At 35.2% G+C, this 17,322-nt stretch overlaps 1 protein-coding gene across 1 annotated transcript; it reads left to right on the forward strand.

The window, feature by feature from the left end:
- The first annotated feature begins 48 nt into the window (after positions 1 to 48).
- On the forward strand, positions 49 to 17,177 carry LOC149896148 (phenoloxidase-activating factor 2-like). The gene is made up of 9 exons (XM_090118179.1): positions 49 to 209; positions 3,163 to 3,253; positions 3,982 to 4,099; positions 8,041 to 8,137; positions 8,820 to 8,932; positions 9,312 to 9,541; positions 15,379 to 15,563; positions 16,216 to 16,380; positions 16,995 to 17,177. The coding sequence occupies exons 1-9, from the start codon at positions 207 to 209 to the stop codon at positions 17,163 to 17,165; spliced, it is 1,173 nt and encodes a 390-aa protein (XP_089974305.1). The 5' UTR covers positions 49 to 206; the 3' UTR covers positions 17,166 to 17,177.
- The last annotated feature ends 145 nt before the right edge of the window (positions 17,178 to 17,322 follow it).

Below are 17,322 nucleotides of genomic sequence, written 5' to 3' on the forward strand. Positions count from 1 at the left end.
ACAAACAAGTTGAACCATTATTTTTTTCACTGTCTACTTTTTAGTCTGTGTTCAACCTTTTAACGAGAGACAGTGTCGTTATTCTAAAAGAAAAAGTACCTCCAATGTCAAACAAATAAATTGCGTAGTGTTGTATTAGTTTAAAAAATTTTCAGTGTTAATAAAATATTAGTTTAGTTATGTAATATTAAATAAACAAGGCGTTCATGGTAAGCAACTCTGTGACCTTAAGCTTAATGCTTTTAAAGTTCATTTTCGTGCAAAACTTTTGCAAAGTTTTGATTTTACAAATTATTATGCATAGAATAGAATATAAATAATACGTGAGTACAGCTTTATCACTAATGCATATTCTTAAAATCTTTAATTGGTGAACCACTTAACAAATTTTATTTTTGTGTGTGTTTCTGTGTACTTTCGATTATGATGAATGAATAAAGACCAAAGAGTACATTTCGTAAATAAATAAATATAAATAACTAAATAAAAATTACTTATAGGACATTATTACACAAATCGACCTAGTCCCACAGTAAGCTCAATTAAGGCTTGTGTTGTGGGTAGGTACTAGGCGACGATAAATATAATATAATATTTAATAAATACATATATAGATAATAACACCCAGACCCAAGAACAAATAATTGTGTTCATCACACAAATATTTGCCCTGACCGGGGATCGAACCCGGGACCGTCGGCTCAATAGGCAGTTACTTTACCACTGCGCCAACCGCGTCGTCATAAATAAATCGAGGGTAGACTACCTAGTGTAATATGAGCACTTGTTTTCTATTCAATTACCATAGAATCGCAATATTTTATAAATAATAGAACTGTCAAAAACTTAATAAGTACCTAGTTGTTACCGAAGAGTTCAAGAGCGGATCCAGTTCTAGCCGCGCAAAAATAGCGGAAATTATCGATCTCGAGCCTCCGTTGCAAGAGAAAGAAAAACAAAAACATATTATAATCCTATCCTATCCAATCCTACTAATCCTATCCTACTAATCCTCTCCTACTAGTCCTACTAATACATATTAACTATACTAATATTATAAAGCTGAAGAGTTTGTTTGTTTGTTTGTTTGTTTGAACGCACTAATCTCGAGAACTACTGGTCCGATTTGAAAAATTCTTTCGGTGTTAGATAGCCCATTTATCGAGGAAGGTTATAGGCTATATATCATCACGCTACGACCAACAGGAGTGGAGCCACGGGGGTGAAACCGCGCGGAGCTGCTAGTTGTAAAATAACATTCATTCGTTTAATTCGTTCTTAGCATTAGGCAATAATAGCTGAAATACCTAATTGAGAAGTTAGTAACGATGAGAAGTGAAGAAATGTTTGTTTGATTGTTCGTTTGCATGAACGCGTTAATCTAGGAACCATTAGGAACGGAAAAATGTGGGTAAAACCGAGCGGCACGGCCCGTAAAATATAATATAACACAAAATTTCGGGTCATTTGTAACAGGATGGCGGTTCTACAGGGGTCTTAGTACGCAATGACAAAAAGAAAAATGATGGTCAGAACGCTGATACCGGATACCTTAAGATACTGTAATATAAAATATAACAGTATCTTAAGATAAAATATTATAGTTACATAGTATCTTCATCGTGTGTGACGCGCTTAATACGTCACCATGGTCAGTCAAAATGTAACCGCGTATGAAAAACCCATACTTATTTTAAAATGATTCGTAATCACAGTTATAAAACTATATCCCTTATAATATTGACATTCCCTGTACTAACAGTAGACCGTACATTTATATCTCAACAAGGAAAACCGCGGTCTTTACGCAATATGATTCATACTGTCTGTATATTCATTATTATTTATAACCAGCTGACCTAGCGAACTGTGTTTTACCTTACATTACTTGTTCAGCCGCGCGGTTTTACCCGTATTAATTTATGGGATAACTAGAATTACGCCCGCGGCTTCGCCCGCCTTTTCCAAGAATAACCCGCATAGTTCCCGTTCCCGTGGGATTTCCGAGATAAAATCTATCCTATGTGTTAATCCAAGTTACCCTCTATATGTGTGCTAAATTTCATTGTAATCGGTTCAGTAGTCTTTGCGTGAAAGAGTAACAAACATACATACACATACATCCATCGTCACAAATTTTCGCAATATTAGTAGGTTAGTAGGAAGTAGGATAAAAGGAATAAGAAGTCTTGGCACCCTCATAAATTTTCCGCCCGCGTAGTATAGGAAATCCCCATGGGCATAAAATGTTTCCCCGCGGTAAAAGTAGCCTATGTCACTCTCTAACTTCCTAATTATGTCCAGACACAAGAATCATAAAAAAACGTTTTTATTGTGACGTGAAACAAACATACTTTCAACAATTTTCGCATTTATAATATTAGTATAGATACATATGTCGCAGGAAAATTGTATTATTTCGCTGTTTACAAACGCTCGGCATTTTGTAATATGCTGAGGATTTACTTTTTCTTAACTTCCACAAAAATACAGTTGCCAGCCGACGGAGTGCTGCTTCGGGGGGCTCCTATTTCTGTATGGTTAAAAAAAATATGAACCTTACCTAACCTACCCCCTTATCCAGACAAAAAATTTATGATGAAAATGCCGAACGTTTGTAAACGGCGAAATAATACAATTTGCCTGCGGGCTGCGACAGATAGATAACATACAAACATAAGGTCATAACCGTTTATGCAGTGCATTCAACAGAAGCTAATAAAAAGGAATATATTTTAATTCTTGCAAAATTTTTCATTGCTGCTCCCTTCCTACAGCATAATATTAATAAGTCTATAACACTTCCTTACTCGATAAATGGACTATTCAACACAAAAACTATCAATTAGAACCAGTAGTACCTTTCTTAGACCTAAGTCCTAACGAAAATAAGTACTCCGAATTATTATGTATTAGGTGCTACTCAATTAATTAAAAAAAAAATTATCACCTCTTAAAAAGATCTCGTTAACTCGGTCGACGTTCTCGAGGAAGGAGGTACGACTATTCTAAAATGGGACAAATCAAACACAAAACAGAGTTCAGTACATATTAAAAAAAAAACAGTCGAATCGAGAACCTCCCACGTTTTTTCCAACGTAGGCTATAACGTAGCAAGGATTTGAAAAGCATTAAAGTGACACAATTTACATTTGATTTCAGATGTGGAGATACCAAGCTACTTTTGCGACGCTCCTTTTGGTGGTGTCAGGTTTGAACCTTGACCCATCGCAGCCCAAAGATGGCAATGAGGGTAAGATATTATTACCACTAGCCGCTTGTCCCGGCTTCACCCACTTTTGAAATAGGCTATATCACTCCCAAATACCTTTATGTAAGTGCATTCACGCAAATAGAGAACACAATCACGTTGAAAACTTGTCCTAAGCAAAAGTCTGCCTATACGTGTATTAAGCAGAGTTTTCTTATGAGCGATACAATAGACTTTGAACATTACTACGACGAAATAAGGAGCTAATTTGAATGAATAGTTTAAATAACATCTCGGACATTTTTGTTTTTTTTTTAGGCGATTGTTGGTCTAGTTGTGTATAGAAAGTACGTACGTGTACGGGAAAGTATTTTCTTCATCATATCAAGATTTCCGAAGATTTACCCTTTTTTTTACAAATACGAAAACCTCTTTAAAATATTAGAAACTAGCCGCTCCTTCCGACTCCGCACAGCCCCCCTAGTCAAGTGGCTTTCTGTTAGCGTAGCGTTCAATAGAATAGACTACGAATGTATGAGATTGACGTAAGCTTATCTACAGCTTACGTCAATCTCATACATTTGTAGTCTATTCTATTGAACGCTACGCTAACAGAAAGCCACTTGACTAGGGGGGCTGGTTCGGGATAGACATTACAATAAGCTAGGTACTCGAGAATAATGTAGCATTTTGCTGGCTAAAGTATTTTTTAAATCGATAGAATAGGTACCATTTACATCCAATACTTAAATTTTTAATATCTCTTCCAGTGACGCCGGACACAAAATGTATGACAAAGGACAACGAGCCAGGCGTGTGCGTGGTTTACTATTTGTGTAATGAAAACGGCACGTTGAATACAGATGGCGCTGGTATTATAGATATACGGTAAGAGTATTTAATACATTGAGATATACATAATATGGAGACGACACCGCCTACATCACTTAAGTTCCGCTCAACATACGCCATATGGCGTAACTGCACGCTCATTTTTTATTTGTTTTAAAGTGAAACGCATCAAATATGCCTTCGTGTGTGTTACGATATTGTACAAATAATACGGAAAAGTGCAAAGGAATAACTTTTATCCGTAAGTACCTAACTAGATAATAATTTTTAAAACTTAGTTAGAGCAAAAAAATGGCGCACAGATTTTGTTCGTGGTGTCTCCTCCATACGTAGTAATATTATCTCAATGATTTAATAAGAGTATTTCCAAATAAACTTAGGTTTAATGAAAACTTAAACTGAAATATGACACTCGACCAACCCAAAAAACTAATTTTTCCTTTTTAAATCTTACAGTGTTCTGCATCATTTTTTTATAACCAAGTATATTTATCTTATATTACAAGTATTTATGAAGATTTTATAAAAAAACAAAGAACTAGACACAATATTGCTCAAATATCTCGGAACATAAAGTTTTAGTAATGAGCATGACAATGTTTGATATGAAGAAAAATATAAAAAAAGACGAGTGGCACTCGGGGGACTGCCGCGGTAAAGCTATTGCAATTTTCATGCTATGCCTTCAAGCCACACCTCCGCGCCCGTTGGAGTGGGGAGCGTGAGGTTTTTTCGTTTCGGAATTTCTCGATTCGGTCCCCGCGCTCAAGGCCCGCGATAGAAGCTATGCAATAAATGATATTCAATTATACCTTTCGTTCAAGGTCAGTGAGATGGATATTGCTCTAGAAAGGCTCCATGAAGACTTGCATCGCATATCAGTATGGTCAGAGTCGAATTGCCTTGCTCTTAATTCCAGTAAAACCAAGTATATGGTCATAGGTTCGCCTCATCAAATTGGTTCAATTGTAGCTCAAAAACCTACTATATTTCTTAAGGGAGAACCTATCGAAAGAGTAACTGAAGCGCGTAATCTCGGTGTTATATTCGATGAGGGTCTGAGATTCAACAAGCATATCTTAAACATATCAAAAAATTGTTTCTATCGGCTAAAACTGCTCTATCGTATTAGACATTCATTAAGTGTTACTGTTAGAAAATTGCTATGTGAATCACTTATTTTATCCAAATTTAATTATGCTGATACGGTAGTTGGGCCTAGATTGCTTACATCCACGAAAAAAATTGCGCAACGGGTGCAAAACGCCTGTGCCCGTTTTTGTTACGAAATACCCTACCGTGATCATGTAACACCATTTTTGTCGAATAACAATTCACTAAAAATGGAGTACCGTACCCACGTGCACCTGGCTACGCTCCTATTTAATGTTTTAAAGTACAGAGTGCCTGTGTATTTGTACGATAAACTGAAATGGCTGGCGGATCATAATACAGCCTACCAGACTCGTCACGCAGGTTCTCTATTAGAAATACCTCTTCACAGAACATCCGCATTTAGGGGGAGTTTTAGATTTCAAGCTTCAAAATGCTGGAATGACCTACCGCCGCCTATTCGTTCCCAACAAAGCGTATTCTCTTTTAAAAACAAACTGAAGTCTTATCTTCTCGACATTCAAAAGCGCAATCAGAAATTTTAACCCCATCCAATAGCCTTTTATTGATTAGTTTTTTGTTTCAAAATATGTATACACTCACTTATACAAATTTCATATACAGGGTGTCCCAAAAAGTAGTGATGAACGCAAGTTGGGAGGTAGAGGACCTAGAGGGCTATCCGAATCACCCCCATGTATGTTATGCGATTTTTCGTATTTTCGGAGTTATGACGTTTTTTTCAATTTTTCTGCTATCGCCGAGTACGATGATATTTTCACTCATGGTGACGTCAATTATTGCGGAATATGCTTGATTTTTTTTTGTGTGCTAAGCTGAAAGATAGGCCAATTCAGTATGGTAACATTTACTATAGTTAGAACTTTGAATGGAATAAAAAAAGAATTAAATGCCAAGAAAGATAAAATTACCGAGTATGTTCACCACTTCAAGGGCCCGTAAAAAAATAAAATCACATAAAAAAAGTTTTCCATTTGGCTTTTAAAAACTTGCTCTATCTATCAGGTAGCTACCCTGAAAATTTCATTTTATTATTCAGAAGGCTTCAATAGAAAAATTTAAATCTAAATGAGGCAAGTGAAAAAATTGAATTAACATGATGATTAATAAAAACAAATTAAAACCAATAACAAGGTGTTTAATTACCAGAAATTTTTAAAATAACCCTGCTGTTGCTCAGTGCAAGTGCGACATCACCGTAAAAAGTTGTCTTTTAAATGTCTGAATGCCCTTTTATCATTTTTAATGGTTTCTTCTGCTACTATGAATTTCGGGGTTATTTCGTCCAAATTATGGCAGTATCTCGTCTTTGTAGTATCCCCACGGAAAAAAATTAATAGGGTTTATGTCCGGGGACCGTGGAGGCCAGGCTAAAGGGCAAAGATACCCTGAAAGATAGATTGGTCGTTGCAGCCTGCGCATGCGCCGGTAACGCCTGCCTTAAATCCTGGCCTCCACGGTACCTCGACCTAAGCCCCATTGAATTGTTTCAATGGGGATACTAAAAAGACCTCGGCTACTTGAAAGAATGCCACAATTTGGACGAAATAACCCCGAAATTCATAGTAGCAGAAGAAACCATTAAAAATGATAAAAGGGCATTCAGACATTTAAAATACAACTTTTTAAGGTGATGTCGCACTTGCATTGAGCCACAGCTGGGTTATTTTAAAAATTTCTGGTAATTAAACACCTATTTATTAGTTTTAATGATCATCATGTTAATAAAATATTTGCACTTACCACAATAGATTTCAATTTTTCGATTGAAACCTTCTGAATAATAAAATGAAATTTTTAGGGTAGCTACCCAATAGATAGAGCAAGTTTTTAAAAGCCAAATGGAAAACTTTTTTCATGTGATTTTATTTTTTTATGGGCCCTTGAAGTTTTGAACATACTGGATAATTTTATCTTTCTTGACATTTAACTCTTTTTTTTATTCCATTTGAAGATTTAACGATAATAAATGTTACCATACTGAATTGACCTATCTTTCAGCTTAGCACACAAAAAAAATCAAGCATCTAGCGCAATAATTCACGTCACCATGAGTGAAAATATCATCGTACTCGGCGATAGCAGAAAAATTGAAAAAAACGTCATAACTCCGAAAATACGAAAAATCGCATAACATACATGGGGGTGATTCGGATAGCCCTCTAGGTCCTCTACCTCCCAACTTGCGTTCATCACTACTTTTTGGGACACCCTGTATATATGTATGTATCAATATGTAAAATGTAAGTATATTAAATTTTATGTGCACAAATTTAAATTTAATTTAATACACAATATACGTATATTATTCATATTCATTTACTTATTATATTTATAAAGTATATATATCGATTAAATTATATTTAATACAGTTTGCATACCGAACGGAAATACATCCACTGTCAATAAGACATCCTAAGGCGGCCACTGAAAATCAGTGATGACACACTGAGTGGTTGGCCTAATTATGGCATATGTATTTTTTTTAAGTTCCTTTTTTTTCATCTATATTGTATCTTTTTTTTCATAATATTATGTCCATAATAAAGTTATTTCATTTCATTTCATTTCAATAACTTAAAAAGTCTGAGCAGAGTTGTATGTACACTAATTATGCATTAGTTATTATGCACTAGTTATGTTAAAAAAATTTACTATATAGCTCATTAGAAAACTCTGCCTAATAAACGTATAGGCAGAGTTTTGCTTTGGACAAATTTGGAGCGTGATTGTTAGTCTAATTGTTTATGGTATGCCAATCTGATATTACGAAGAAAAATTATAAATGTTATGCATTTAAATGCTAAAAAATCTAACAATAACAAAAGGGAGATATTTTTCAGAATCGGAGAAAGCGCGTGTCCATCATATTTGGACGTGTGCTGTCGATCTTCTAACATCAGAGATAGTGACGATCCAATCACTCCGAAACCGGAAAATGTAAGTTCAATACTTGTCTTCGTTTTAGTTAAAGTATCCTATCCTACTTCCTATCCTTCTTACTAATCCTACTAATATTATAAATGCGAAAGTTTGCGAGGATGTGTGTGTGTTTGTTACTCTTTCACGCAAATACGTGTTAATATTATATGTGTGCTAAATTTCATTGTAATCGGTTCAGTAGTATTTGCGTGAATGAGTAACAAACACACACACACACATCCCCACAAACTTTCGCATTTAGATCGTTTCTAAATGATACAAAAAGAGCGTGTGTGCCTCACACGCGTTTCAGAAGTGAAACTTATTCGGCCAGATTCAAAGATACCACGTCGTGACCTTGAAATTTTACTCTCAACGCGCCTAATGAAGTTTCATTTCAATAAGTTTTATACATTGAGATATACATATGGAGACGACACCGCCTACATCACATATGTTCCGCTCCGCCATATGGCGTATGTTGAGCGGTTTTCGGTTTCAAATATGCCTTCGTGTGTGTTACGATATTGTACAAATAATACGGAAAAGTGCAAAGGAATACTTTTCATCGGTACGTACCTAACTAGATAATAATTTTTAAAACTTAGTTTGAGCAAAAAAATGGCGCACAGATTTTGTTCGTGGTGTCTCCTCCATACGTAGTAATATTATCTCAATGGTTTTATAATAATGGTTACAGCATGACGGTTGTGGTTGGCGGAACCCAAATGGGGTCGGTTTCGTATCGACCGGTGATCCGAGCGGGGACTACGCGAAATTCGGGGAATTCCCCTGGATGGTGGCTGTTTTAAAGTAATATATGTTTATTTTTGTCGTATAAAAATTACATATATCTAAAGTTCGATAATGAAATCTTCTTCTTCTTCACAAACACAAATATTTTCGACAAACTTTATGTTTCTGTAATGATTTCGACCTCAGTTAAACCATTTCCTACATTTCTTCTTTACCTTACTGATTGAATTGTTTTTCATTTATCACACATCAGAATAACTCCCTTCTATAAATTACTAGCTGTTCGCCCCGACTCCGCCCTAATTATTTTCTTTTTGTTTTTGAAAATCCTTACCCTAGCAAAAAGAGAAGTCCAAACATTAAAACGTGGATTCGAAATCTCGCTTCGTGATCATTTTTTTTTCTATTTAAAAATTTAGTATTTTAACATTTTCAGAGAAGAACCAGTAAACGAGAACGACGCGAACTCCCTACTATTCAACCTATACAAAGGTGGAGGTTCCCTAATCCACCCTAGTGTTGTGCTCACAGCGGCTCATATTGTCGATGAAGAACATCACTATCGAGCTAGAGCGGGAGAATGGGATACACAGACGAAGAAAGAGATATATCCTAATCAAGAGAAGAAAGTGCATAGGGTGGTAATACATGAGGAGTTTAATAAGCGTGAGTATTTCCAGGTGTTCTAGGTATAGTGGTTAAAGGCTATTAAATCTTCCTAGATTAAGCCTAGACTAGCTTTTCGCCTCTGAAGAGAAAGAAAATTACCATTTTAACGAGACTACGTCACTTTATAGCCTCTAAACCAAATACTAAAATCATACCCTAAAATCGTTCTGTTGCGTCACAATAGATAGATAAATAAAAATTTTATGGGACCAATTCGACACCATTCCGCATCAAACAAAAAAAGAATCACGTAAATCGGTACAGAAACCTCGGAGTAATCGGTGTACATACATAAAAAAACATACCGGCCGAATTGATAACCTCCTCCTTTTTTTTGAAGTCGTTTAATAAACAAACACACATTCGTATTTATAATATTAGTGTAGTCTGAGGAACATCACTATAGAGTTTAGCGGGAGAATGGGATACACAAACGACGAAAGAGATATATCCCAAACAAGAGAAGAGAGTGGATAGGGTGGTAGTTCATGAGGGTTTTAATAAGCGTGAGTATTTTAGGGTTAACTAGCTTCTAGGGTCGAAATTAGTATTAAAAAGACTAGATTAGGAATGATGGGAATATAATTCTTCAGGACTTTAATATAAGGTCAGTTTTAGGGGTGTTTTATCGAGTTAAAACTATTATCTAGACTTGATAAGGTATACAGGGTGTAATCGTTAAGTGTGCACAAGCGATTATTACGAATCTATTGCAGATATCAAAAAACTTTAAACTGATATCGAAAGTACTTAACCTAATGAGTAAAATGGCCATAATAAATTTTTAAAGATAAAACGAGAAATATCCAAAAATGTTACATTAAACGCTCCCATACATTTTATTTCCCATACATTTTGTATTCATGTTATAGTCAAAGTCCGATACACAGTCTCTTCGCGGAAGGACTGGTTTATCCTAGGTTTGGCCAAAGCCATCAGGCAATCCCCGAAATACATTTCAATTTCGCCCTTTGCCTGAAGTATTTTTAGTCAAACCCAGGAGCTCCTAACTTTTCAGTCAAACGTCGAAAGTAAATTATTCTGTTTCGGTTTTGGCCTAGTCAATCCTAGAAGCGACTGCAATTCTCGGTCAAACGTTGATCTGAACATGTTTAAACAGGTTCATAATGTCTCTCGCGGACCGCGGTGTTCCTCTTGCTCTTCAAAATTATGCAAATGTAAAAGGTCTAATGTATTGTGCAATTCTAAATGTCATAATGCCTCACCATGCCAGAATAAAGATTAACTTTTCATTTTAATTACCTAAGAAATTATTAAAACAATTAACATTAAAGTTAATGCCTCACCATGTCAGAAAAATGATTAATTTTTCATTTTAATTACTTAAGAAATTATTAAAACAATAAAAATCAAAATTTTAAAAATGTTATTTTTTTATACTTAATCTTAAACAAACTAACCTCCGTATATTCCAAAGCATTTATTTATTTATTTTATACTTTATTGCACATCGTACAAAAGGCGGGCCTAATGCCACACGGCATTCTCTCAAAGCATCTCAAATATAAAAGTGAAAATCACGTAAGCTGACCAATCAGGTGTCAGAACTGGCAGAGTTAAGCGGTTCTTAAGACTTGAAAGCTGCTTAAATGATAAAATGCTTCCAAATATACAAAGATAAGACACTTCATACCTATATCGGAGTTTAACTCGTCAAACCCCGATTTAATAAAATTGTGTTTTGACGTTTGCCTGACCAAATTAGTCTCTCCCAGGTTTGACGAAAATTGTTTAGTCAAAGGCCGAAAATTTACATTTGTTTGGGCTTTGACTAAGTCATTCAGTCTGACCTGAGGATTGACCAGTCCAACCTAGGAGCGCCGGAGCTTCGGAGTTTGCCTATAACATTCATATCAGATTCTCGAAGTGATGTCCTCATTGTGCAATACAATGAGGAGCTCTATTTACGGTTTCTAAATGAACTCCCCTTCAAATTTGCGCAGTAATTAAAGCAGAAAACCAAAAAAAGAAAGAAAAACCTAAAATCTTTCATATTAAATGTACTGGTTAATCCAAAAGTAATGATAATTGGGTATTTCCTGCGCACATAAAAATATAAAATAAATGTTTTTTGCTTGCTCATGTACTCACTAAATTATCACAAAAAAATCATATCAACAGGCCACGTTTCCAAGTACATATTTACATTAGTTTGAATGTGAACCGTGGGTGCCAGAATGTTTCCCGACGAAAAGAAGAAACAACGATTCGACATTTAGAGGGTGAATTTCTAAATTTTTAATGAGATTAGGATAATTTTTGTCACGATTTGTGATAATGGACGTTACCCGGGTTCACCATGTTTATGCTGAAACCAAGAAACAATCAATAGCCTGCGATGGGAGCTTCCAAAGTGACGATGAAAAAATTCAAAGTGAAAATTAGTGAGATAGATTACAGCGGTAGTTTTTTTGGGACGCTGAAGGAATAATTATGGTGGAATATTTTAAGAAGGTAGCCACTAAATATTGGGCTACTACTACACAGACCAAATTAAAAGATTGCGGTAGGTTAGTAAGGAAAAGAGACATGGTAAAATGCGGGCTTGAATGCTGTTTCACCCAGACAACGCACCAGATCACAAAGCGTCAGTTGCAATGGCTGCCATTCAAAAATCGGCATTCCAAATGCTTGAACACCCACCCTATTTGTTAGATCTAGCTCCTAGTTATTTCTATCCCTTTCCTCGGCACAAGAAATACCGTCTTAGCAAGAAATTTTAAGACGACAGCGAAGTGATGGCCGCAGTAGAGGGGTTTTTGTGGATTAAGTCAAAGGTTTTTTTTTAAGTTTAGGAAAAAAAATCGAAGTGTATTATCTAGTTAAAAGACTATCTAGAGAAATACATAATTATTTTAACTGTAATGACCTTGTTTAATATTGATTATCATTACTTTTGGATTTTCTCATACTAAATGTATGGGAGGGTTTCAAGTTATTTTTTTAGATATTTCTCGTTTTATTTTTGAAAATTTATTATGGCCATTTTACACGTTAGGTTAAGTACTTTCGATATCAGTTTAAAGTTTTTTGATATCTGTAATAGTTACGGAATAATCGCCCGTGCACACTTAACGATTACACCCTGTATATCACTTTCTAGCCTCCTAACCATCTTCAGACACAAAAATCATATTATGAAATAGATATTACGACGTGAAAGAAAGACAAACCAACAAACACGTTCGTATTTATACGTTTTTTAGGGTTATTTATTTTATCAAGACTTCAGTAATTTTAACTTCCTGACATTGGTAATTTAGACTTGTATCATTAAGGTACTCAGGTGGTTAAGATTGTATGAATGACGTAATAACATTTTCCTTCTATGCTAATCTATGTTAGGTACTTTTTACTTTTTTTACGGTTACTTGGATACTTCGTTTAACAATTGACCTACATTATTCAGGTACAGGTAAATTAGCTTGGAGAAATTTTTGCGTTTGTAGTAGTGTATGGTCAGCAAATAAAATAAAACAACATTTTATTTTTAGTTTTTATTTTATACAGGGTTACTTGTAAAACACCAGCAACCTCGCAGGACAAGATAGCTAACATCATAAGTAACAACATTTGTTCTACGACTTTTGGCATAACGCAATAAATTATTTTTAAATGATTTTTTAAACTTTTATTGTACTCTCCTTACATTATTTTGTAAGTCTATGTTCTATTAATTATCGGATGGACGACGCGACGCCCCCTTCCCCCTCTCGTTCGCTTTTTGTTTACGTAATTTTTGGGAGGCGTAGAGTTTATAATATTCAGACGGAAAATTAAATGAATATTTATTTTTGTATGAAAATAAAATCTAACAAATTATCAAAAGTCGAAATGTTGTTACTTATGATGTTAGCTATCTTGTCCTGCGAGGTTGCCGGTGTTTTACAAGTAACCCTGTATATATAAGGGATTTTAAATTAAACTATATGTGTTTCTCCTCTGAAAAAGATGAGACTTTATTTTAATATTTGCACATTTAACATACATATAACTTTTACATTAACAATGTTACTAAAATGAAAAATTTACTAACCTGAAAAAGAAACGACATTTAAAGTTTAATTCTTTAGTTTGAGAAGTCAAAGGCTTGCCTCGACCATGTTTTAACACTGGAGCCATATTGAATTAACAATATAAAGTTACAACACTTACACACAAATTAAACACTAGTTATGGCCCTGCCTTCATACAAAACTGCTGAATACGCCGTTCGCACGGGAATAGAATGTGGATGCGATTTCCCTTAGTTAGCATCCAAGCTTACGTCTTTATAATTATTAAACTGTATAAATTCATTCTTTAACTCCGGTCTGCATCGTGCAGACATGGGTGTAAAAGTCTCATTTTAGCTATTAAATGTAGTTTTTAAGTACATCTGAGTTTTCATTTGGGGCCTCCGGCTGCGGGACATGTAATTCACTTCAACAAATATTATAACAATAATAACAAATAATAACAACAATCAACAAATACAAAATTTATCAATTAAACTACGTACATAATAATTATAATTTTTGAATGAAATGTGCTTTATGTTCTAACGCTACCAAACGACTGCACGTGGCACCTGCGGACAGCGTAAACTGGTTTATTCTGGTTTTGTGCGTGTTTCCACTTTCCACTATCAAGTGACGATTTATTTATTTGTTTTGTTTCGTAATTATTATGGTCAAATATTAATTATGAAACAAATTATTATGGACACGATATTTTATTGTTTCACGGTAGTCGCCTTGTCGTTTGCTCAAGAACGTAAATATGGAATGATATATTTTTTTTTATAAAGTCAAAACCATTTTCTTTCAAATAAAAACTTGTTTTTATTGAAAACAAAAGTGTTGCTAGGAATAAGTATAAAATTAAATAGTAATGTTAGGATATCGAAACATTTTTGTATAGGCCAGAACGATATAGTGGAAACGCGCTCTAAGATCTGAGTAATATACACACCACTACATATGCAAAAATTTCTCCAAGCTAATTTACCTTGTAAATGTGTCGTGTCTGATCCCGTAGCATGTCTTGCACATTATTATTTACTGGGAGGAAAAAAAACAGCGCTATAGGTACACGGTCCCCTGGACTTTTTGACTTATAAAGATGGTTAATTAGGTGGTTAAGTGTCCTATTCTATCCTACTTCCTACTTTCTATCCTACTCCTACTAATATTATAAATGCGAAAGTTTGTGAGGATATGTGTGTGTGTGTATTTGTTACTCTTTCACGCAAATACTACAGAACCGATTACAATTAAATTTAGCACACATATAGAGGGTAACTTGGATTAACAGATAGGATGGGTTTTATCCCGGAAATCCCACGGAAACGGGTTTTTCTTTGAAAACGCGGGCGAAGCCGCGGGCGGAAAGCTAGTAATTTATAAGGAAAATTAAACATGCGAATATTGTTTCATCTAGGTCAAAATCGAACTTACAGGGGCGTGTCAGTGTAAAAACCCCTTTTTGACTCTATAAAACACTAGAATTTTCTTTACATTTTGTAGCGTTTTATCACGCTTTTATTAGCTTCACCTGTATGTTTGTACTTTGTATGTAACCGTCTCCTTCAGACTCGATTTTGGCCGACTTTAAACGGACAGATGTAATTCAAACTTTGTACACTTTATCAAGGCTACTACAATACAATAATTCCATGGGCTTATCTTATTAAAGCTTGTTGTATTTAAGATATTTTTTAATTATATTTATTTTTATACAATTATGTAGGCTACATGGGGACATTTTTATATTTTTTTTTACCATACCATAGAGTTTAAGCGTGTTTTTTAGTATATTATTACCCCATACAGGAAACCTTCACAACGACATAGCACTCCTATTCCTAGCGTCCCCAATGCAACGTGCCCCTAACGTGGGTTTGGCCTGTTTGCCCCCACCGGGGTATGTCCCCACTACGGGGGCACCTTGCTTTGCCTCCGGATGGGGTAAGAATGAATTTGGGGAGAATGGACGGTACCAGGTTATATTGAAAAAGGTAAGATATTTTTTCTATTAATTAAAAATCCCTACTAATATTATAAATGCGAAAGTAACTCTGTCTGTCTGTCTGTTACGCTTTCCCGCTTAAATCCTCTCAACCGATTTTGATGAAATTTGGCACAGACAATCCTGACAGAATTTAGACCCTGAGAAAGAACATAGGCTACCTTTTATTGCGAAAAAACACCACGCGGGCGAAGCCGCGGGCGGAAGCTAGTAAAAAATAAAGTCTTAGGAATGATTGCTTTTTTGAAATTGGTTCATTTTTTTGCAAAGTTTTGATTTTTGCTCAATCAACTCATGGCCTCAAATTTTATATTGTAGATATAATGTAGTTCAGTTGTTATAATATAGTTACTATTATTATCTAGCTGTCATTTTTTTCCATTTCTTTTTTTTTAGTTAGGAAATTTTGCATAAGGCTATTTTTTGGATTCAGGAATCAAATGAAAGACCGTAAAAGTAAAAATATATTTATTTAACACTTCAATGTTGTACACTCAAAAACCTTAAAATTAATTACAGAAATAGAAATTAAACTTATTTAACTGCCTTCTCACTTATTAGCGATCTCTTCCAGGCAACTAGGACAAAAGATTCCAAACAATTAATTTATGAATTAAACAAATATTAATATGTATTTTCAGGTAGAAATTCCAGTAGTAGAGCAGGGCGATTGCCAGGAACGACTGCGTCACACAAGATTGGGGAAATTCTTCAAATTGAGCAAATCTTTCATGTGTGCGGGGGGAGTGGAGGGGAAAGATACGTGCAAGGGGGACGGGGGGTCGCCCCTCGTGTGTCCTGTACGGGTAAGTGGGGGGAGGGGGGGAATTACGCTTATTGGTTGATGTACTACCACAGAATACATAATAGTAGCTAAACGCTACAGAACGGACACTCTCCGCCTCCCGCCAAAATTAAACACTTACCTCACCCCGCACGATCAGTCTATTAGATGGCCCGCATTTTTTCGTAAGGACGATACACAACGTGGATTTGTGAATATCGTTTTTCGTAGAAAATGGTTAGATATTGTTCTGTTTACGGATTTCATCAGAAAAACGCGAATTTTTTTTTCGCTAGACACAAATGTGCCAACCATAAAGCGTTAACACACACATTTGCAGTCTCTACAGTGTGACTGTCAAAACGATAATTTTGTATGGAGTGTCCGGGGTGTGGTACTACTACAATGTACTATGACTGAGGCCCGTAAAAAATGGATCGCCAAATGTGTTACTAAGCGCAAGACTTGAGAACGGCTGACCCGATTTCGTTAATTGTAATTCTATAATATTACTTGGTTGTGGTTCTTATGGAGAGAAAAATTAACATATGTAATAATATAAAAAATATACCGGCCAAATTGAGAACCTTCTCCTTTTTTTAAGTCGGTTAAAAATTACATTTATTTTTATTCCAGAATCAAGAAAACCGGTATTACGAAACCGGTATTGTCTCATGGGGTATCGGTTGCGGGCAAGATAGTACTCCCGGGGTCTATGTAAATGTTGCCGTATTTAGAGATTGGATAGATCGAATGATGGTACTCAATGGATATGACACTGCGACGTATTCTTTAGATAATAAATGATTTTAATAAAAATATTGTTGTTTTATTTGTGACTAGTTAACTGTGTTAGTGTGTAAAAACTTTTTTAAACAACTCAACGTACTCTGTAAATTAAGTATTATAAACGACTAGCTATTCCCTGCGGTTTACCCGCAATACTCCGCTCCTATGGGTCTTA

The sequence above is a fragment of the Colias eurytheme genome, chromosome 29, assembly GCF_061535395.1.
Source record: "Colias eurytheme isolate Ceu_HAF_F1 chromosome 29, ilColEury1 Martin Lab GWU primary, whole genome shotgun sequence".
In the NCBI taxonomy this organism is placed as follows: domain Eukaryota; kingdom Metazoa; phylum Arthropoda; class Insecta; order Lepidoptera; family Pieridae; genus Colias; species Colias eurytheme.